Source organism: Rhipicephalus microplus, unplaced genomic scaffold (assembly GCF_043290135.1).
Source record: "Rhipicephalus microplus isolate Deutch F79 unplaced genomic scaffold, USDA_Rmic scaffold_13, whole genome shotgun sequence".
Lineage (NCBI taxonomy): Eukaryota > Metazoa > Arthropoda > Arachnida > Ixodida > Ixodidae > Rhipicephalus > Rhipicephalus microplus.
Window position 1 is genome coordinate 22,443,971 of NW_027464586.1, and position 22,237 is coordinate 22,466,207.

The window sequence follows — 22,237 nt, forward strand, 5'->3', positions numbered from 1 at the left end:
ATTCGATGAGGCCTGGGTGGATATCAAAGCGCGCTGCGAGGAGGCTGAAAGGCGAGAAGTTCGCGAACGTGAAGAAGCTGAAAGGCGCGAACCTCGCGAGCGTGAGGAGGCCGAGAGACAGGAACGCCTCCAGTTGAAACGAATAGAATTTGCAATCCTGCAGTGTTCGCAGGCGCCTAGTATAGCTTCTCCGACAGTTTAGGTCAGTGCTTATAGAATTCGGGACCAACTGCCACCGTTTGTAGTAGGCAAGGACATGGCGAAGTGTCTCGTCAAGTTCGAACACGTCCGTGAGTGAAATGCTTTGGAGCGGTCTCTTTGGGCGCAGAACCTGTTAGCTCTTCTTCCCGGCAAAGTGTCCGACGTGATAAGTTGCTTGTCGCGGGAAGCGTATGAGAGCTATGAAGAGGTTAAGGAAGTGCTCTTGAGACGTTATAAGTTGTCACCCGAGGCTTTCAGGCAAAGGTTCCGGTATGCTAAAAAGGGGAATGAGCCACACGTTGACTTCGCGTTTCGTCTTAAAGCCGATTAAATTGAATGGTTCAAGGGCGAAGGCGTTTATGACGATCGCGATTAAGTGGTAGAATGGATTGCATTGGAGCAATTCTACCGCTGCATCGACGAGGATGTCGAGCTTTGGCTGCAGGACAAACTTGGTGAAGTACTGCTAAACAAAGCAGCAGAGTTAGCTGAGGAGTATTATACTCGCCGAAATTTGCCTAGCAGGCAGTGCGCGTTGAAAAGGATGAAAGGAAAGAGGGCTTTTCCAAGAAACCTGATCAGCGGAAACCCGCTCCGCACCGGGATTTCAAGAAGGACCGGTCTCTTACAAAGGACACTGTAGGGGAAGCGCAAACGGAAGCGGAAAATCGAGTGCGGTTCCTAAACAACGCACGGATACCACACGGGCGTTCGAATCACGGAAGCCACTAATCTGCTACAACTGCAAAAAGGAAGGGCGATTCACGATAAACTGTAAGCAAATGTTTGCTGTCGCAACAATCTGAGAATCGGAAAAGAACATGCGGTTGTTAGAGCCGTATCTCCAAATAATCAGTGTGAATGGGAAAACGTGTCGAGCACTTCGAGACTCAGCGGCAACTATGGACGTTGGCCATCCTTCATTGGTGTCTCCGGATGACTTTACAGGAGAATGCGTAGGGATCAGGCAAGTCGCCGAGGAGCAGAGTGCTTGCTTACCAATCGCTATGATTGTCATTGAAGGCCCGTTCGGTGAGCTTCACACCGAAGCAGCTGTGTCTGTCGCGATTCCCGATTGTTTTCCTTATCTTTTCTCTAATAACTCTGAGCAGCTTCTCAAAGAGCAGGGTAAATCGTTCTTCTCCAAATTAGCGTGCATGGCCCTCACGCGATAGCACGCTCGGAAGCTTTCGCAGGAGCTTGATCTTGTTCAATGTGGTGAAGCATCAAGTTCAAAGGCTACTGATCTGTGTAACCTTGGCGGCGAGTCGACGGAACCTCAGGCAGCAAATATTCCATGTGAATCATGGCCTTGAGGGTATAATATGCCCATGGCCTTGAGGGTATAACATGCCCATGGCCTTGAGGGTATAATAAATAAATAATATTTAAACACATGCTCTGTTTTTTCTGTTTTGTATATCTTGTTACTCCCACTCCCCTCTTCAATGCCCATGGCCTTGAGGGTATAATAAATAAATAATAAATAATTTGAGCAGTCACTCGAGCGGCCCGTCACCGAAGCGACTGGCGTGGTCTCCGTAGGCGGAGGAGACGACAAGGCACCATTGAGTCAGAGCGAGAGGGGTACAATGCTCTCGCCTGTAGCGGAAAGTTGGAGTGAGCTGTCGAGGGTTAATTGAGGAACGCTCATTCGAGAGCAGCGTGAGGACCTCTCGAATAAAGCGCTAATGGAAAGCGTAAACGTGGGAAAAAGAAACAGAATGTTTCCTTTTTTGAAAAAGCAGGGCTCCTGCATCGGAGCAACACAAATGCGCAAGGTCGCAAGTATGAGCAGCTCTTAGTGCCACAAAAGTATCGTCGCCAACTATTGGAACTGGCGCATGAAAACGCTTGGGCAGGGCATCTCGGCATAACAAAAACCAAGGCTGGAGTTTCCCTTGAGTTTTATTGGCCGAAATGCTGGAAGGATATTGAAGACTTCGTACGCTTATGCGACACTTGTCAGAGAGCGGGGAAATCCACGGACAAGTGGAAGGCACCCATGAAGCTTGTGCCAATTATCACAGTACCTTTTTGGCGGCTAGTAATTGATATCGTCGGGCTATCGCCAGAGTCAAGGCAAGGTTTTCGGTACATCCTGACGGCCCTCTGTGTAGCCACATAATTCCCGGAAGCGCTACCACCTAAGGAGTTCAATTCCCCTCATGTCGTGGATGCACTGCTACCTAAATTTTCATGCGTCGGATTTCCTTCTGAAATCCAATGCAACAATGGTAGTGTCTTTACCAGCTGCCTTACTTCTACCCTTTTGGATAAATGTGGAATAAAAGTAGTGCACAGCTCGATCCATCACCCACAATCTAATCCGGTAGAGCGTATGCATTCCGTGGAACGGATACTGAGAGCTCTTTGCTACGAGCACAAATGCGACAGGGAAGCGTGTATTCCTTCTGCTATGTTCGCTTTGAGATCATGAGAACAATGGTTTTAGCCCTGCAGAGCTTGTGTATGGCAGGATTTTGAGAACACCATTGCGAATGCTACGCGAGTCGTGGGAGGGATTTGATGAGGACCTTAATGTAGTTGCGTATGTTCTAAACCTCCTTCAGAGGCTTGGAAAAACGAAAGAACTTGGGGAAAGCCACATGAAGGCTGCACAAGTGTTGTCGAAGGAGTACTACGACAAATCAGCTAAGAAGCGCGCTCTTGAAGTAGGTAGTCAGGTAATGCTGATGCGGCTGTCCAAAAAGAACAAGATTGAGGTTTATTGGGAAGGGCCCGCCAAAGAATAATTGAAGCTTTCTGATGCCAATTATGAAGTGAAATTGGGAAGGCGACCGAGGAACATTTACAACAGTAACTTGATGATACCATACGTTCAACGTCAAGCGGTCGTAAATCTGCTGTTGAATGCTTCAGAGAAAGAGGGAGCAGAAATTTTGAGTTCTAGAGATGCAATCAAAAAGGAATCGGAGGTAAGCTTGGAGCAGTTGAACCTAGATACTAGGTTAAGTGAAGTCCAGAAGGAGCAAGCACCTGGGAAGGATTGTTTCGGAGTTTGAAAAAGTGTTTTCGGACCGTTTTGGAAACAAGATGGTGATTGAACACGATATCGAGCTAACTTGTGAGGAGTCAATTCGTGGCAAGCCGTATCGTTGTTCCCCTGTGCAAAAGCAGATCATGAAAGAGGGGATCGCTAAAATTCTGTAGTTGGGAGTCATAGTACCAGGCGAGAGTGACTATACATACTCTCTAATATTTGTTCAAGTGCCGGGAAAAGATTCAAGGCCATGCATCGAATAACTGCATCTTAACGCCATAACTCGAGTCCAAACATACCCGGTACTAAACCTAGAGGAAAGAGTAGAAACTGTGTCACAGTTCAGCTATATTTTCACGTTAGACCTCGTGCGAGGGTATTGTCAAGTCCCCCTTACGGAGCGTGCTAGCCGCTATGCCGCATTTGTTTCTCCATTTGGAATGTCTCGTCAACTTAAGCTGAGCCTTGGATTGAAAACTGCGCCCTTTTGTTTTTCAGGCTTAATTAATGAACCGCGTTCCTAAAGGCCTCTCTGAGTTCGCTCTGCCGCATCTTGACGATGTCCTCATCTTCTCAAACAACTGGGAAGATCATGTCGAGCATTTACGCGTGATGCTGAACAGGTTGAAATAGGCTGGTCTTACTCTGAATCCAACTAAAATCACCTAGGGTGCGGCGAGGTGTCGTACCTGGGACACGTTGTGGGGCGTGGCTGGCGTAGACCTTCAGAAATTAAGGTAGCCGCCGTCGTGAACTATCCACGACCAACCACAAAATCTGATATAAGGGCATTCTTGGGCCTAGCTGGATACTATCAGCATTACTTGCAAAACTACTCTAGCATTGCCAGCCCTCTAACTGATGCACTTCGAAAGTCCGAGCCGGTTAAAGTAGTATAGGACTCAGAAAAGGAGAATGCGTTTTGCCAGCTAAAACAGGCCCTAAGCGATAAGCCCATTCTCATGGCACCCGATTTCTGTAAGAGATTTGTGATTCAATGCGACGCGAGTGATCTCGTCATGGGATCTATATTGTGCCAGGGAAACAGTGCTGGTAACGAAAGGCCAGTTTTGTATTTAGGTCGAAAACTGAGTGGCAGGGAAGAGGCATTCAGTACCTCTGAAAAGGAAAGCGCATTCCTCCTGAGGGCCGTTCAAAAGCTAGCCTGTTATGTCTCCGGTTCGAGATTTGTGGTTGAAACAGACCACTGTCCTGTGACCCGGATAAATAACATGTCGCCTATAAGTAGCCGGTTATTGAGGCGGAGCATGATACTTCAACAGCACAACTTTGATGTTCGCTAAAAAAAAGAAAGCTAAGCGCTAATGCAGACGCATTGAGCGGTGCGTTTTAGTTAGTACGTTCTCCACCTTTCGATTTCTCGCTGGCGATTTGGGGCAAACTTTTGTCCTCGTCACGACCTTAGATGTGCGCTCTCGTCCAGAGTGATCGCAATGGGCCAACTTTATGTTGTGTTCTATTTCGTTACATTGGTGTACGTGTAAATTTTTGAGTTCTCATTTTAAGAGTCTCTTGTCCCACATGTGCCTCTTGATGCAGAGGGAATGAAATTCCGATATACACGTAGCTAGGTATATGAAAGAAAATGTTTCTTTCAAATGTTTCACCAACAAGCCCACCGTTCTTGACAAGTTGCAGAACCATCGAAGGTGCTGGGACAAAAATCGTCAGAAGAGACGAGCGAAGCTGGTCGGCAAGTTGTGGTGACAAGCCAGTGGAGCTGGGATCCGTCCTCAAGAATGAGATGTGTTCACGGAATGGAGTCTGGAGCTGCATTTTCCCCATGGCCCTGGAGGCGAACCTGGAGGGACCTGGCGAACGAGGGCGCCCGACATCCGAGCCACGTGGAAGCAGCTCGTCTTTCCAGCGCATTGTCTGGCGGCGGGAGTGCTGTTACACCTGCGAGTCCACACCGAACGTCAATGCCCCTGAAAAAGGCAAAAGGCAATCTGTGTCAAGGCCAGCAATTGAGCCCGCCAAACGTGACCAATTCAACGACGTCATCAAGCGGTGGCGCCGGTCTGTCGCGCAACGCACGGCGAGCTCCCTCAGCCCGCGAGCCCGTTGAAGCTATCGGCACCTTCCATTCTGGCGAGTCTTACGCGATTCGGGGGAACGTCACTCGTTGTTTGCTGCAACCACGCGCAGCGACGGGCCCCATTGGAGGATTCCGACATCACGGCCAGCGGCGCTTTTGGTTGGACATTTGGTTACTCAAAGAATCCACCCTGTGTCTATAAAAAAAGCGCTGCGGCGTGTCTCCAGCAGCTGACCTATGCGCGAGATAAGCCTCTCGTCGGTTCGAGCCCCTTCGCAGTCGGCGCGCCCGGTGTTTTTGGCAGCGACGAGTTTCGTGGCGCCCATCGTAACCTCGTCGGGGTACGCCTCGTAACAGTGTGCGAGAGAAGACATCTCGGCTCTTCGATTCTCTAAGCTGTCGGCGCCAGTGCCAAATTTGTAACGTCTCTATTTCTTTGCTGTACCTAAACCTGGCCTTAACTCACCGTCGTCTCATCCGCTCGGCTGTGCACAAGCAGTCGCAAGCTGAGTAACACACGCTACCAAACGGCTGGTGACGGTGTCGGCAGAGTTCGGAGCAGTGACGCCTTCGGGACCGTGTTGGCGTCGCCGTTTTTCGAAACACTACAAAAAAAAAACGTAAACATTGAATCAAGGCTTTCAGGCGTGACCACATACCAGAAACGTAAACATAAATTTAAGGCTTTCAGGTATGAGCAGAGCAACTGAGCTTTTGCGTACCTTCATAAAAAATAGAAAGAAAAGAAAGCGAAAAGAATAAATAAAGCAACCCTAGTACTCTGAAGCAGAAGTGTTGCTCCTACGCGGGTGGTGAGTGGCTTTCCCGCAAGACATTCGAACACAAGATGCTGCACGTTAGCGCAACGTTGCTACCTAAAGGTAGCTTATACAGAAACTGTTATGTTTGGAACAAGCACTAACATTTCATAGCGACACGTGCGCGAAAGTGCCAGATGCCTGCCTGCTCTGCCACGCGGCCATCCTTAGGAGGTGAATGGTCTGAACATGTGCACGCACTGGCCATCTCGCCACTTCGAAAAGCTCGCTTTCCCGCTTTGCCACGCCGGCTTCGGTGTGAATGAGCCTTAGCATCGTACCAAAAGCTCATTAGACCTGATTGTAAAATATGCTGCAGTATTTTGGAACGCACACCAAAATCACGTGAACAATCTATTCGATAAAATAGAAACCAGGGCTCTTAGAGGTCCGTTAGAAAGGTATGCGACCTAATTTTTTTGCGAGCACCTGATGGATTTGAAAAAAGTGCTGTTGCACCAGCTGACCTTCCACTTTCATGCGCCTGCCATAGCGTCAGTCGCTAGGACGCAGCGTTTGAGTGAAGCAGTTCACAGTGCTTTTTTTCATTTCATTTCATTTCATTTCATTTATTTTACCCTCAATCGCACATAGCTTTACAGAGGGGAGTGGGGTACAGAAAAAAAAACTATAACCAAGAGCAAACATAGTAACATCAAAATAATAAAAATTACAAAACATGAAAATTCGATGTTAGGCAGTACAATGAATGTACGTGTATCATCAAAATGGGGCAAACAGTGTACAAGAATATATATGTACAATATACACTTCACGTGTCATCACGTAAGTAATTCTGTACTGTAGATGAGAACAAGTCGTGACTTGAAATGGAAACCATGTCCGAGGGAAGGTGGTTCCACTCGTTGGATGTGCGTGGGACGAAGGAATGATGAAAAGTGTTAGTGCGGCAGCTAATGACGTGTACCTTATGTTGATGATCTAAACGAGCTGAGTAATAGGCAGGAGTGGTAATGAACTGAGCTTTCAAAAGTGGATGATTGAATATCTTGTGAAAAAGTATGAGACGAGATGCTTTGCGACGTGATTCAAGTGACTGTAGCGAAAGGCTCTGTTTCATTGACGTAATACTGCTAGTGCGATGGTAGTTAGATAGAATGAAGCGTGCTGCGTTATTCTGTACCATTTCAAGCGAGTGAGTCAAGTTCAGTTGAAAAGGATCCCAAATGGAGCATGCATAATCAAGTTTTGGACGAACTAGTGTTTTATACATGGTTAGTTTCACGGCTTGAGGGGCACGGCTAAAGTTGCGTCGTAGGTACCCTAGCATACGGTTGCTATTGTTAATAACATAGGTAATATGATGTTTCCAGTTCAAGTCAGATGTTATATGAATCCACAAGTATTTATACGAAGAGACAGACTCTAGATTAACGTCATTTGAGATGTAGTTAACAGGGGGTCCGGTAGTTCGTGAGATACGTAAAACTTTACATTTGTAAGTGTTGAGATCTATGTGCCAAGTTCTACACCAGCTGGCAATATTATTAATGTCACTTTGCAAAGAAATAGCGTCAGAATTAGATGAGATTTCTCGGTAAACAACGCAGTCATCAGCGAAAAGGTGAATCGAAGAAGTTACAACATCGGGTAAATCGTTAATATAAATAAGGAATAGTAAAGGGCCCAACACAGAACCCTCGGGCACACCAGAAGTAACGGGAGAAGAGGGTGAGTTGTAGTTGTTAGCAACAACAAATTGTGAGCGATTAATTAAGAAAAACTCGATCCAAGCAAGAATGCCGCCATAAATATTAAGTGTCCTAAGCTTATATAGTAGTAGGTGATGATTAATCTTGTCAAAAGCCTTCTAAAAGTCTAAAAAAATGCAGTAGACCAGTGAACTCCGATCTAGAATGATATGTAACGAATGGGTAAAACAAAGCAACTGTGTTTCACATGAGAATGACTTCCTAAATCCATGCTGTGACGTGCTAAAGTACGATTTTGATTATAGAAAGTTGACCAAGTAAGAGAAAATTATGTGCTCCAAAAGTTTGCATGGTATAGAAGTAAGTGAAATAGGTCGGTAATTAGTAACAGAATGCTTGTTTCCTGATTTGTGTAGCGGAACCACCTTTGCCTCTTTCCAAACGCGTGGCACCACACTTTCATTCAAAGACTGTTGAAATATTTTACACAGGAACATAGATGAGGCATGCTTAGTTTCTTTAAGGATTCTTGCGTTTATGTTGTCAACACCACAAGCAGAGAATATTCTGAGTGATTTAATTAGTTTTACAATTACATGGGCCTCAGTCACTATAACAGACGTTGATGGATAGTTGCGCGCTGGTAAAGAGACGGTAGCAGAAGTGGACGACCCTGAAAAGTTCCGGACAAAATTTTCGTGCAGGCGTGCTGCACACATCTCGGAAGATACGGGAAGGCCGTCCGAGTCAACAAGTACGAATTCACTGTCGTTGGTATTTGTAATAGTTTCCAAAACTTTCTAGGGTTGCTGACAAGCATTGATGGCAGAGTGTTAGATAGAAAGTTAGCCTTAGCATCCGAAACTGCTGACGAGTAAACTCGCGCAGCACTCTCGTAGGAGCGCCAGCGTTTCTCCGTACTCTGGAGTTTCGCAGCACGAAACAAGCGTTTCTTTTTGTTAGAAAGTCGCTTTAGGTATGTATTGTACCAGGGTGAGCAAGAGCTCACACGTATAGACTTCTTCGGTTTTTCATTGAAGGAAAGTTATGGAGCAACATCAGCAGCACTACTGTATAAAATCATGCCAGAAACTGGGCAAAAGCTAAGTGTATAAACCACTGGGAAGATCAAGACGGCTCTTGGCGACGACGCTATGAGCTGCACACTAATTAAGGAGTAGTACAACCGGATTAAAGGCGGCCGCACATCAGTGGAGGGCAAGCCACGCTCCAGTCGGTCCATCAACATGTTCAAATGACCAGGTCATTGCCGCAATGAACGCTGTGGTGAAGCGGGATCGTCATGTGACTGTCTGGGCAATTGCAGAAGAAGTTGGCATCAGCACTTTCTCTGCGAATTCCAATATGTCTGAAAATTTGGCCATGAAAAGAGCTGCGGCAAAATTTGTGCCAAAACTGCTCGCTGTAGAGCAAAATAAACTGCTTGTTGAAGTCTCACAGGACATGGTGAGTTTCACAACCAGTGGCCCTAAATTCATTAGCGCCATTATCACTGGCGGGGAGTCTTGGGTGTACGGGCACGCCCGGAAACAAAATCCCTGTCGTCACAGTGAAAGAATTCCACGTCCCAAAACCTACAGAAGGCCCATCAAGTACGCACCAACGCCAAAGTGATGCCGAGTGCTTTATTTGACTCCCGCGGTGTGGTACATCACAAGTACATAGCACAAAGTCAGACAATCACTGGGATGTCCTTTGTTGCCTGCGTGATGCTGTGCGGCGCTAGAGACCACAGTTGTGGTCAATAAACAAAAACTGGCGCATTCATCATGCTTGGTGGCTGTGCTACAATGATGACCACTAATCCTTTCGTCTTCGCCGCACAGGTGATCGCTCCCGTAATCACCCAGATCGTTTTTTCATCTCTTGAAAATGCATGCCTGACCCGCATTACAACGAGTCCGCTGCTGCGCACTGGACGTGACACCGAATTCTGCTCCTCTGCGTTTGGCCTCCCGGTGGCACTGTCTGTTATGCATCCATCCCTCGGTCCTGCTTGGGAGGTGCCATCGTCATCAACACTCGTCGTTCAGTCACCTATAAAAGAACGCCACCCGCGCTCAACATTTCGTGGGCTTGGTGGCTGTACGAAAATGATGACCACTAATCCTTTCGTCTTCGCCGCACAGGTGATCGCTCCCGTAATCACCCAGATCATCTTGTCATCTCTTGGAAATGTATGCCTGACCCGCATTACAACGAGTCCGCAACTGCGCACTGAACGCGACACCGAATTCTGCTCCTCTGCGTTTGGCCTTCCGGTGGCGCTGTCTGTTGGGCATCCATACCTCGGTCCTGCTTGGGAGGTGCCATCGTCCTCAACACTCATCTTTCAGTCACCTATAAAAGAACGCCACCCGCGCTCAACATTTCGTGGGCTTGGTGGCTGTGCCACAATGATGACCACTAATCCTTTTGTCTTCGCCGCACAGGTGTGAAATCAATACTCCCTATTTACTAAACGAACGAGCAATTACCTTTTAGTTCAGCTACCGAGCCTACGGTGTTGTCTTGCTGTTGCTGTTGAAATCGCTCATGCAATTCGATGTTTACTGTTACTTGCAGGAGATACCGAATCTAATCCTGGTCCTGACACATCTGCCGTATTTTCTGAATTGCGAAAACTAACCACCAGACAGTCTCAACTAATCTTGGAGGTAAAGAATCTCAAAGATCAGCTATTATCTACCGAACAAGTGATAAGTAATGTAAGCCAACGCCTAACTGACTTGGAAAGCCACTACCAAAGGCTCCTGTCAATCAGGACCAACATTGATAGCTTGAGGGCTGACTCTACGCAAACAGCTGGCTTAGTTGGCAATATTGAAGCCCGTCTGGATGAAGCGGAAAATAATTCGTGCCGAAATAACCTAATTTTTTATGGTATTCCTTGAAACAATCACAAAAGAAAGCTTCGCCCAGTCGGAACAATTAATCATTGACATTTGTCGCAATGAAATAGGCGCTAGTGTAGACCCAAAGGAAATCGACCGTGCACACCGTCTAGGTAAAATCACCGAAAACCGACGTCGTCTTATAATAGTTAGGTTTACCTTTTACAAGACTAAATCCGCAATTTTTTCCTGTGGCCGCAAATTCAAGGGCACAGAATACGGCGTGTGAGAGGATTTTTCTGCTGCAGTCCGTACTGCGTGAAAACACCTTCTTGCGTTTGCTAAATCTAAAGCAGCTCCCTTTTTTCTTCGGTACAAAACGCTACACTTCGGGCCGCACCATTACAATTTTGACTTATCTTCCCAAATGGTGAAAGAACCCACTATCTAGCAATCACCTTGTAAATAGAAAACGCACTGTCACGCAAAAACCACCCCTTCAAATTATCTGTCCTTTTCTATCATTTTCACAAACATACGTAGCTTTTTACCGAAAAGAGAGGCCATATCAAATCTTGTATTGTCTTCCGCTAGTAACCTGCTCGTACTCACAGAGACCTGGCTGTCTAATGATGTCAACGACGTCGAACTTCTCCCTGACTTGCTAAATTTCGATATTTCCCAAGAAGACCGCGAGGGCTCTCGAGGAGGAGGCGTGCTCATTGCTGCTACTCGGAAACTCTCGTGCTTCGTTATTATTGTCGTGACTGACGTAGAAATACTATGGTTTTTATGTCGGGCTAGACCAAAAACAGTCTTACTTGGCGTATGTTACAGACCACCACAAAACAGCCCATACTTTCCAGAGAAACTGAATGATATGCTAAGCCAGCTTCTTACAACTCACAGTAACGCCAGTGTCGTACATCTAGGTGACTTTAACTATCCAAGTATTGACTGGTGTAATCAACTATCCACTATAAACAACTCCGAAGCAATCAAACTCATTGACGTTTGCCTTAAGTGCAATCTTACACAGTGGGTCTCTGAACCAACACGCATCACGCAGGAATCGGCAAACACTTTGGATTTAATACTTACAAACAGTCCCGAATGCTTATCATCCATTACTTACCTCAAAAAAATTAGTCACCGTAAGGTTATCCAAGCCATATTTCAGTTGGCGTCAGTTCCACGCCACACATTTGTAAAGACCATTCGCCTTTTTGATAAAGCTAACTATCAAGCAATCAGTGACGATTTAATCAAGTTTTATTCTGTGTTCGAAGTGGACTTTCAAAGCCGAAACATTGAGGAAAACTGGACCATCTACAAAGCTAAAATAAATGAACTTGTATATAAGTACATACCTAAAGTCACTTTTCACTCTAACTCACAAAAACCATGGTTCACAACATCGCTCAAAAGATTAGAAAACAAAAAGAAGCGGCTTTACCGTGCAGCTAAACTTGTAAACAGTGCGCACTCGTGGGAAAAATACTATGCAGCAGAACATTCCTATTTGAAAGAAACTCGAACTGCTAAACGTCTCTTTTTTCATGTTGAACTTCCCAAACTATTAGGAAATAATCCTAAGAAATTTTGGGAAGTAATAAACCCTCACAGTGCTCATACAGTAAGCCTTACGAATTTGCTCGATGAGGTTTTATCCGATGCTGAGTGTTATCAATTTAATCGCAGTTTTTCATCTGTTTGTACCATAGAGAATGAAACGTCTTTTTCTTAGTTCCCTCCGGCCTCATTCAATCGAAAATGCCACCTGTTGTTCTTTCTGTCTGTGGTGTAGCTTGTCGGATTGAGAACATCAAACTCTCCTCATCTGCGGGCATTGATGAAATCACGTCAAAGTTTCTTAAGAATACTAAATGTATCTCTGCCGCCTATCTATGTTCGTTATTTTCGCAGTCTCTGGCCACTGCCACTTTACCTGAGGATTGGAAAGTGGGCAAGGTCCTTCCAATCTACAAAGCTGGTAACAAAAACTCTCCACTTAACTACCGAATTATTACAATATCCATTGTACCTCGCAAGTTTATAGAACACGTCAAATACTCTCACATCATGAATCATCTAGACTCGTTCCGGTTCTTTCACCCTTCATAGCATGGTTTCCGCAGAGGTCTATCATGCGAAACCCAACTAGCCATCTTCCTTCACGATTTACACACTAACCTTGACCTCAACGTTCAGACTGACGCCATATTTTTAGATTATGCCAAAGCGTTTGACAAAATAGCCATAAAAGATTAATACTAAAACTTGGTCAGTTAAACATAGATCCCAATATTCTCGAATGGATAAAAGCTTTTCTATCAAAGTGCTCTCAAACTGTTCTCATAAATAGCACGACATCTTCCCCGCTCCCAGTAACTTCAGGTGTGCCTCAAGTATCCGTCCTTGGACCCCTTCTGTTCTTAATTTATATTAATGATTTGCCTTCAACAGTTTCAGCTAACACCAGAATGTTCGCAGACGACTGCGTCATTTATTCAACTATAAATAACGCTCTCGACCAACATGCTTTACAGAATGATCTTAACCACGTCATAGACTGGTGCCAGCAATGGATAATGACTCTAAATCCTAGTAAATGTAAATCTGTAACCTTCCCTCGACCTGTTGCTCCTCTTTCTTTTCCGTATTCAATTTATGGAGTTCGCATCGAAGCCGTTAACTCGTTTAAATATTTAGAGGTGACCTCAGGCAATGACCTATCTTGGTGCACTCATATTACAAATATCGTTGCATCTGCCAATAAAACACTGGAATTCTTGAAACGCAATCTTCGTCATGCCCCCACGCACGTAAAACTACTAGCCTACAAATCACTCATCAGACCGAAACTGGAATACGCATGCGCTATCTGGAGCCCACACCAGTCCTACCTCGCATCTGCCCTGGAAGCTGTCCAAAACCGTGCTGCTAGATTCATTCATTCCAATTATTATTACCGAGCTAGCGTATCATCACTGAAAGCGGAATCTGGTTTATCCAATTTCTGTCTTCGTCATCACATTGCCACGCTATCATTGTTCCACAAATTTTATTGAAGTGATCTTTGTCATCCACCTTACATCGTTTACCTTACGCGCATACCTCATCGCCGCGGACATGAACTGCAAGTGTCACGGCCACGTGCTCACACTCTCACATTTTCCTCGTCATTTTCCCCCGAGCAGCAACAGACTGGAACGGCATTTCCCACACCATTGCAGCCATTACTAATCCATCTAACTTCTTGGACAAAGTAACAAACTTTCTTACCGAGTGAAGTCCCCTGGCTACACTGTATACCCACCCCTTATGTAATACCCCCTTGAGGGGTCTTTAAGAAAATAAAGTGATGTGATGTGATGTGATGACAATGTACATTTCTTACACTTGGTTCAGACGTTTTTTTGCTAAAAGACAGACTACTGCAGCTCGACAAGATCCTCACCCTTCTGGTATGATGGATTGATTGTTGTGTGGAGTTCACTCTCCTGGTATAGCCCACACCGACTTCTGGCTGTTTCCCCAACTCAAGAAGACATTGAATGCATAACCATTTGAGATAAAAGAGGACAATATGGCTGCTAAGACAACTTACCTAAGCACCACTTTGAAAGAGGCCTTCTCAGATTGCTTCCAACAATAGCCGTGCCACTGGGAGAAGTGTGTGGAGTCCTAAAGAAACTACTTGGGGGTGAGGTAATCAACAGTCAATTATGCCAGTTTGTTTTCTTTCACCAATGATTGCATACTTTCCTAACAGACTTGTTTGTTTATTCTAAGTATGCTAACAGGAGAGTGTTTCTGCGCTGTGTTTCCTAGTACATGTCGCAACTCTTGCTAACCGACGAAAACTAGGTAGTCTGAAGTTTTTTTCTTCTTTCATGCAACTTGGTGAACCCAAATAAAGACGAATACCTAAAAGCTCCGAATGGCCACTTCTGCAGAACTAACAACGAGAGATGCATACGTCGATTCTTCTCGCGTGGCAACTTGTTCTAGTATTCTTTTCCCGTAGGTCAAGAGATGTGGAATGACTTGGCGACTGACGTCGTCAGTGCTCAACCCCTTGAAACATTTTAATGGCTCCTGCAATTTGCTCCTGCAATAAATATACCCAAGATTTACACAATAGCACAGTTCTGTGAAAGGAAAAAAAGTTTAAAAAGTGTGTTTGGTTGTGGAGGCTTGCATCTGTAGTAGTAGGCAATCAAGCTTGAGCGTGCGTCCGGTTATCTTAGATATACAAAAACAAACGGAGTGCCTAAACTGAGATCACCCACGGAAAATCACACGTCTGCTGCGTTGAGAGGTGGCGCTACTATGCCAGTACATGTGCAGCTAAGTGTCTGTGAGGTGGTGTTTTTGAGGATGTGCTTTTTTTTTCTAAAAGGATGAGGTGTCCAACACGGACGCAAAAGACGTGTCATGAAACGTTTTGTCTGTCTCAATTCCTCCAGCTCTCTGTTATTATTCTAAGCTACTGTTCTGCGTTCCCGGTCGACGTCGTGGCTGGAACAGCACATCGTAAGTCGAAGGGGCCGAACCAAACACTAGAGAAGATTGGTGCCAGTTAAACCATTGCTTAGCACCATCAGTCGTCTAAAGGTGGACACTAGCAAAAGTGGCATGGTTATTCACAATTACTGTGCATTCGGGCATCCAACGTATGAATGCGTTATACTTGCACATTGTGATTACCAATGTCACTGAAAGAAGGAGGGCCTTTCTGACGAAACACCCTAGCACAGAGAGACGTGGGTGTGGATTTAAAGGAACCTTAGCTTGCAGAGATCCCGACCAGCATCAATTGCAACAGGGGCGTTAAACTGATAATCGTTGGCACAGCCTTTCTGATTAACTGCGACTAACGTAAGGTGGCAGAATGTGACACACACCAGCATATTCTTATCCGAGAGTGGGCGCAGATATTCTCTTGTGCAGTATGAATTTTTATCAGTGGCGTGTAGGTAATGAAGGCTCGCATATGGCTTCTGTTTCTCTCCCCGATGGTCGCTTGCTTACCTTATTTATTTATTTATTTATTTATGTATTCATTCATTTATTAGGTACCTACATCGCAATTATTAGCCGTTACAGCTGGAGAGTATATGCATCACAAAACAGGCATTGAATGATCAGTTCACAAAGTGCGGCGAATAGCGTCAATACATCGTACATCGACAACATCTGACGGAAGAGCATTCCACTCGCTCGTCGTACTGCACAAGAATGAATTGCGAAAATTGTCACTGTTCAACGAAATTGTGTAGAAGAAACCATGTCTGAAGACATGCTTTCTTCTACACAATTTATACTACGGAAGTTTGGCGTATTTTTTACCTGTCTATGCCTTTATTTGAACAGTAAACCTATTTCATGTATTTTCGAGCGTCAGTTACTTTTTGGTTACCATGGCACAGGAGCTGTTACAGAGAAGAAAAGGTTACATTGGTCGCACGTAAATGTTGCGTTACAAGGACAATGTAACGGTCAAATACATCAACGCCCATAAGAGTAACAGCCTGATCAATCCTAAGTTACTGACGCCATATAGCTAAGTACATCCGTGGACTTACAAGAAAATTACAGTGAACAATGAGTAACAAGTAAATTGCTGACAAGCACACACAATGATCACACAAGGAACAATAGGCGATAAAAAAATTCAGATGCTCACATATCCCCCGCCTCGTTCAACTGAGCTATAGTTCTCAGAGAGAAGAAACCAGTGTGTGGATTTGTTCAGCATTCAGATTCCCAGATGGTTTTGTTGTGTTTCAGCTGGGTAGATTGTGACCTGTTAAATTGCATGTATGCCTGAATTTTTACAATATTCTGATTTCGTTTTAATTACAATACATATAGCAAGCACTCTTTATTGTCAGAATTTTCAATGATGTCTAGTATTTGGACACTATATAATCCCGGCAGAAGTTGCGCAGTCCCACGATGATGTTCATCATTAACACCCAGAATAAACTAGAGTGCCAAGCATAGTCATGACGTAGTTCTCAGACCACTCACAAAAAAGCGTCATTTGCACATTAGCACAGTTCTGTGAAAGGAAAAAAAGTTTAAAATCACTTCGTGATTTGCACGCTAAATAGTGAATCCTACGTTACTAACAGAACTGTGGCGAGCAAACAACTGCACGCAAAAACATGCTAGCTGCTTATTAGAACCCGCCGTCATCTGCAAGCTGCGAACTTCATTATCTAGTGTATATGTCTTCCCTCTTGGTGAGGCTATCTCTTCAAGAAATTATTACATCATGGCAAGCAGGTGGTGACACGTGAAGTTGTCCTGCACCTGGTCGAGTACATGGTGGAGCATGCGCAGTCTGACCCGGATGTACACTGGCTGCTCAACCATGCTCGGCTGCACGTGGTGCCGTCGGTGAACATTGACGGCTCTGACGCCTCAATCCCAGGAGACTGCAGTGGCATGACTGGAGGGTAAGCCTGCAATTTCACAGCTTAGAATGATATAAAAAACTTGGTACTCGAAAATAAGATCAATGTAGAACAACAGAAACATAGTTACATGTACAGCAAAATACATCTATTTTCCAGTAGAACATTTATCTGTTTTAGAATCTTTTTTCTTGTCAAATAGTTTATTTATTCTAGTCAAATATTTTCTAGTACAACAAAACCTAATAACAACAGTGTGATTTTTCTAATGAAATAAACCTGAAAAATAAAATAAACTGACGTTTCAAAAACATGTCATAAAAATAACCATCTACCCGAAAGGAACCCTGATAGAATGCGAAGCAGTAGCGGCGCGCACGGCCTTGGCCTGGATGAAACGGGTGACGACGAGGAATCTGGAAGAATGGTTTGATGCGAAACTCGGTGCAGCGTTTACTCGATAAACGTTTATTTCAAACTCTAAGACACGGGAGGCGAGATGCATTGAAGACGCTGCGGTTGGCTTTTTTAGCTCGCGTCTTGTAAATGCTACCCGTGCGCCGTCTGCATTCTTGAACGCGATCGGTGTTCTTGACTCACACCTGGGCGGTGTCACTGGTCTTCCAAAGCCGACGCTTGAGCTGTGCTTTCCTGACTCGCAAGTCGTTGGTGTTGAAGCCGCCATTCGTGAACGTGATGGGCTTCGCTAACCCTCGCCACGCCGGCGACAGCTAGGAAAGGTACGCGTACGCTAGCGTGAAGCATGCCGCGACAGCGTCTCGCCTGTCAGCGCGATCGCGCGGCAAGCAGCGGCGCGCTGTCCACAGTGTCGGAGCGGCTAAATTCCTGAGGCGCACGCAACGCGTGAACCCACCAACTGTGAATTCTTTCTCTTTGTGTTCGCTTAAAGCCACCCCCACCCCATTCTTCGTCGGGCCTCCACTGTGACGGCTTAATTCAAAGTGGCCCTCCACCTGAAAGGGTTCCCGGCCCTTGAGTTGAAGCGTGACAGTTTTGTTACGCATGTGCAGATATTCGATGACTTAGTGAAGCCGTAGTATTTGAAACGTGTTGCTTTCTTCTAAAAGAAGCAAGTGCACTTTAGCTGAAACAGAGAAAGATGCATTTCATAACAACATTGTCGGGCCTGCTAAAATTTTTTCCAGTATGTTCCTCTCACCTATGTACTTCAAATCTGTGTTCGCAACTCCAGAGAACGCTTCTTGCGCTGGCAACACTGATCGAAAAACCAAAGATGGCTATGCTGAACTGAGTCAGTGCGGCACTTTTGCTTGACGTTGTGCCGAACTTCTTGATTGTTGTGTCGGATCACGTTGCTTCATCTGAGGTGAAAGGTTGCTGGCAGTGGATCACACCATTCTCATCAGCATGAAGAGTTTCACTGGTGAAACACAGGAAATAGTTGCGCTGTGCGTGCAAACATCAAGCCTCTCCGGCAAATCACATCCGATTTACTTCAAGTTGAAGTGCCTGTGTAGCAAGCTCGAGGTTGAAGAAGGCAAATGTTCATGCGAATCAGGCCTTTCCGAAAGTAGGGAACACTTTTTCTCAGCTTCGAAACACTGGTACACGCAAGGCCTTGACACGTGCTTAGGTAACTATGCTGCGACTCACGCTGCGGATCGCATGTATCGCACTGAGTTCGATTATCCCGTCAAAAGCTGAATACGCATGCCGTTCACTTGAATGCAGTGCGGATGCATCTATGACTGGGTGTATTTTGAGATAAGGCTAATCGCAATTTCCGTTGTAATAGGAGTGCTGCATTCTTTTCATTCGCAGATTCATATTATTGTAATTATAATAAATAGGGTCAATTAGTTCCTGACATTCACTTTTTTGTGTAGGCAGTAGTTGATATTCAAATCAGAGATATGGACGCACACTACGCATGGTACGAATCCACGGACGTGATATTTATCCACACGAACATATATACATGCAACCGCACGCGCGACCCTCCCGCGTGCGTTTGGGTGCGTGTGTATATACCCGAAATGACCACAGCTTAATGTCAGAATTGGCAGCACTAAGACCTGTGCAGAAAACGAGCATTAGCGAAAAATACACACGTGACACAACAAATTTCTCAAAGCGCTTGCTTATATATAAACAAACTGTGCTCCAGGCTTAAAGAAGTCCAAATGTTGATAAAAATGAACATGCGCTACGTAATGATGGTGTGCTCACTGAGGAGAATTAAGTCGCCGTTAGCGCTTCATGAAAACAAACTACCGTAGTGTGCGTCACCTGCATTCCAATGCGTATGTTTCTGATTTGCGCCATTCTCCGTCATGTGTCGTCTGCAACTATCAGGAACTGGTAGAACGATATCTTGCAATTTTTCCACCATGATGCCACGCTTTGCGGTACACTTCAATGGTCCTTGTACATTACTTTCTTCTGGCTCGCACGCGCGGCATAGCAAAAACAGAGGAACTATGCGGCGGCTTCTCAACGCACCCAACGTGGTAACTTATTTCCTTTCAAGGCTGACCCTTTTAACGCCATTTGCAGATGCGGCCGCCAGGTGGCGAGCGTTTAGTTTGAGTCGCAAATCGTGGCTCAAATATGCATAGCCCAGTATTATTCGGATTTTGAAGTAATGTTATCACCGGGCTCAAATAGATTGGAACAGTTATTTTCGGGCTTGAATTTGCTCATAAATTAGGTCTAATGTGATTTCAATGTATGGTACAGCATTATTAGGTGATTAACTTCACATTATTTTTGTGCTCCCGTTGGTGCCATGATTGGTCGAATGGTCGTGATGGCGAATGCTATACATGAAGGGCGGGGTCCTTCCAAGCAAAAGGCACGCTATTCTAGGCTGTCAGCAGTGGTTTTTTTGTTCCTTACCTCTAGTGAAGGCCTTAAAAAGGGCTTCAGATTGTTGTATGCCATACCGTTCCGGACCCCCTCTTCTTCTTTAGGGATCAGTGCTCAGTATGTTACATTAATACGTATTTTATTTTAAATGCACCAAGTGGGAGTGATCGCCGAATATATAATATTGTAACGGTTTTTGCGTTCCGAAACCACGACATCACTATAAGCGATACCCTAGTGGAGTGCTCCGGAAATTTTGACCGTCTGGTTTTCTTTAATGTGCACTGTCATGGCACAGTCAACAGTTCTCTACCATTTCGCCTCTATCTAAATGCGACTGCCGCGGCTGGAATCAAACCCGCCACTTTCGTGTCAACAGCTGACAACCATAGCCTGTTTCACTAAGGCAGTGTAATGCAGAACATTCTAACACAAAACCAATAAAATAACACCTAAAACATAAAAGTGAGAAGAAATCGAAAAGTAAATCTGTGTGCCCTAAAAACTCGTGTTGTGTCTTTAGACTGCATGCCCGTGAGTAGCTGCTAACTCGCCCTAGAAAAAGTATATTGGTGACTTTAAATAATACAGAAAGACAACTAAAACATAACTGCCAAATGACGAATTTTTGATGAGGCAACCACGTGGTTTGTGTTGGACACGATAGTTCACGCATAGCGGGTGTAATGAATGTGGCTCATTTTGATTTACAAAGTTGGAGTGTTTGGCTCACTTATGATTATAAACTCACTTTTTGAGTTCTCCTTAGCATCGGAATTTCCCATTTGTGATTCCAACTGATTTAGAAGTACTTATATTTAGGCGCGCTTTATGCTTCCACGACTTAACCTACTTTTAGTTTGTGCATTTGGCTCTGTCAAAAAAACGCCATGAATTCCAGAAGAAAAGAAGACAACACGGCGCGCAGGAACAACAAATGATTTTTATTTCGGAAAGGCGTGGTGCTCATAACGAACGCGGGCAGCAATAAATGCATCCAAATCGCTAGCCAGCGTCATATAGATATGTGATTTTTTTCGCGCTAAGAGTAATCGAGGCGGTGCTAACAATATTGGCACTTTATTTTCAATACTGACTGGCCTCGACTGCACATATAAGGACTTCATACTTATCTTGGTATATAGTTATCAAACTTTATATACATAACTACTCGTTCAATAAAGAAATCTATACAACCACAATATGCATCGACACGTGTCTCTTGCATTTACGGTTTAGCTCTCTTCATGCGCTCCTTTGACCTCTCATGGGAGCATCTGCCAGTCTAGCTCATGTGTGCCTTCGCACGCGATAATAGGAAGATATGATGAACACCCTGTCCAGAAACCACTGAACAGCATTGATAATTATTCACGGATCCTTCGAGCTTCTTAAGAAAAATGATGGGTAGCCTTACAAAAACTCCATCTGTTTCCATTGCAAAAAATAACAGCCTCACTTTTTTTGCAAATTCTTAATTGCGTCTTCCACAGCGTTGTTTCAGGAAAATGACCTCTCACACATGCTTGTTATCTGGCTTTGAAACCAAAAGTATATTTTTCAAAAATGCTTGGCTACAAGTTGTCACAAATGAGCGCTCATAAAAGAGCGCACCGCCGAAGTTCGGTGACAGCGACAATACCAAGCGCCAGAGAGACGCGTCAAGGTCAACAATAAAAAAGAAAAACCAGAATCCAAAGACTCCCTGTGCACGCTGTCTCTCCTCTCGGAAGCGCAGTTTCGCCGACCAACCTTCCACATCGGCCGCCGAGCAAGCCATGGAAGGATCTCAAAGGGGCGTGGTGATGTGGAGTTCCGTCACGGGTCACAGATGGCTGTCGAAGCATCTCGCCCTTTCCCAGCCTTGGCTGTGCATCGCGCCGGCGAAAAAATTAGAATTACCTGGAATTCTTGCGTAAAAGGTACTTAAGCGAGCAGCGGAAAAGGAAAATCAGGAGATCAAGACAGTTCACGCCAGTGTGCGTCGACAGGAGATTAAGACAGTTTACGCCAGTGTGCGTAGGCAGGAGTTGAAGGAAGTTTTGCACAAGTCTGCGTAGGGTCATTCCACCGTGTCGGCAAAGGCTACTGTCCTCAGTGACAAAGCATGTGATAAAAGAGGTTCCACCTGAGGGGTGAAGGCTTGTGTTACAAGTAGAAGAGTGTGTCTGTCACCAGCGAGCGAAGACACGTTGCAGCAGCTGCGCGTGGTAAGCCGACGTGTTATTGGGGAGGAAGTCTGATGCCTGGAGTGCGGCCAATTGTAGACGCGAGGTTTCCAGGAAAAGAAACTTCGGGGCCAGTGGATCGACGACAGCGCTGCACTTGAGTGAGGGACTCCTGAAAGAG

General features: G+C 45.1%; 1 protein-coding gene across 2 annotated transcripts in view; it reads left to right on the forward strand.

Moving 5' to 3' along the window:
* Nucleotides 1-22,237, forward strand: part of LOC119162992 (carboxypeptidase M-like) — a 1,476,599-nt gene that overhangs the window by 679,069 nt on the left and 775,293 nt on the right. For both annotated transcript variants that reach the window (XM_075882656.1, XM_075882657.1), the window contains one exon: nucleotides 16,908-17,080. In XM_075882656.1, the coding sequence (XP_075738771.1) occupies nucleotides 16,908-17,080 (173 nt within the window). The remainder of the gene's footprint in view (nucleotides 1-16,907; nucleotides 17,081-22,237) is intronic.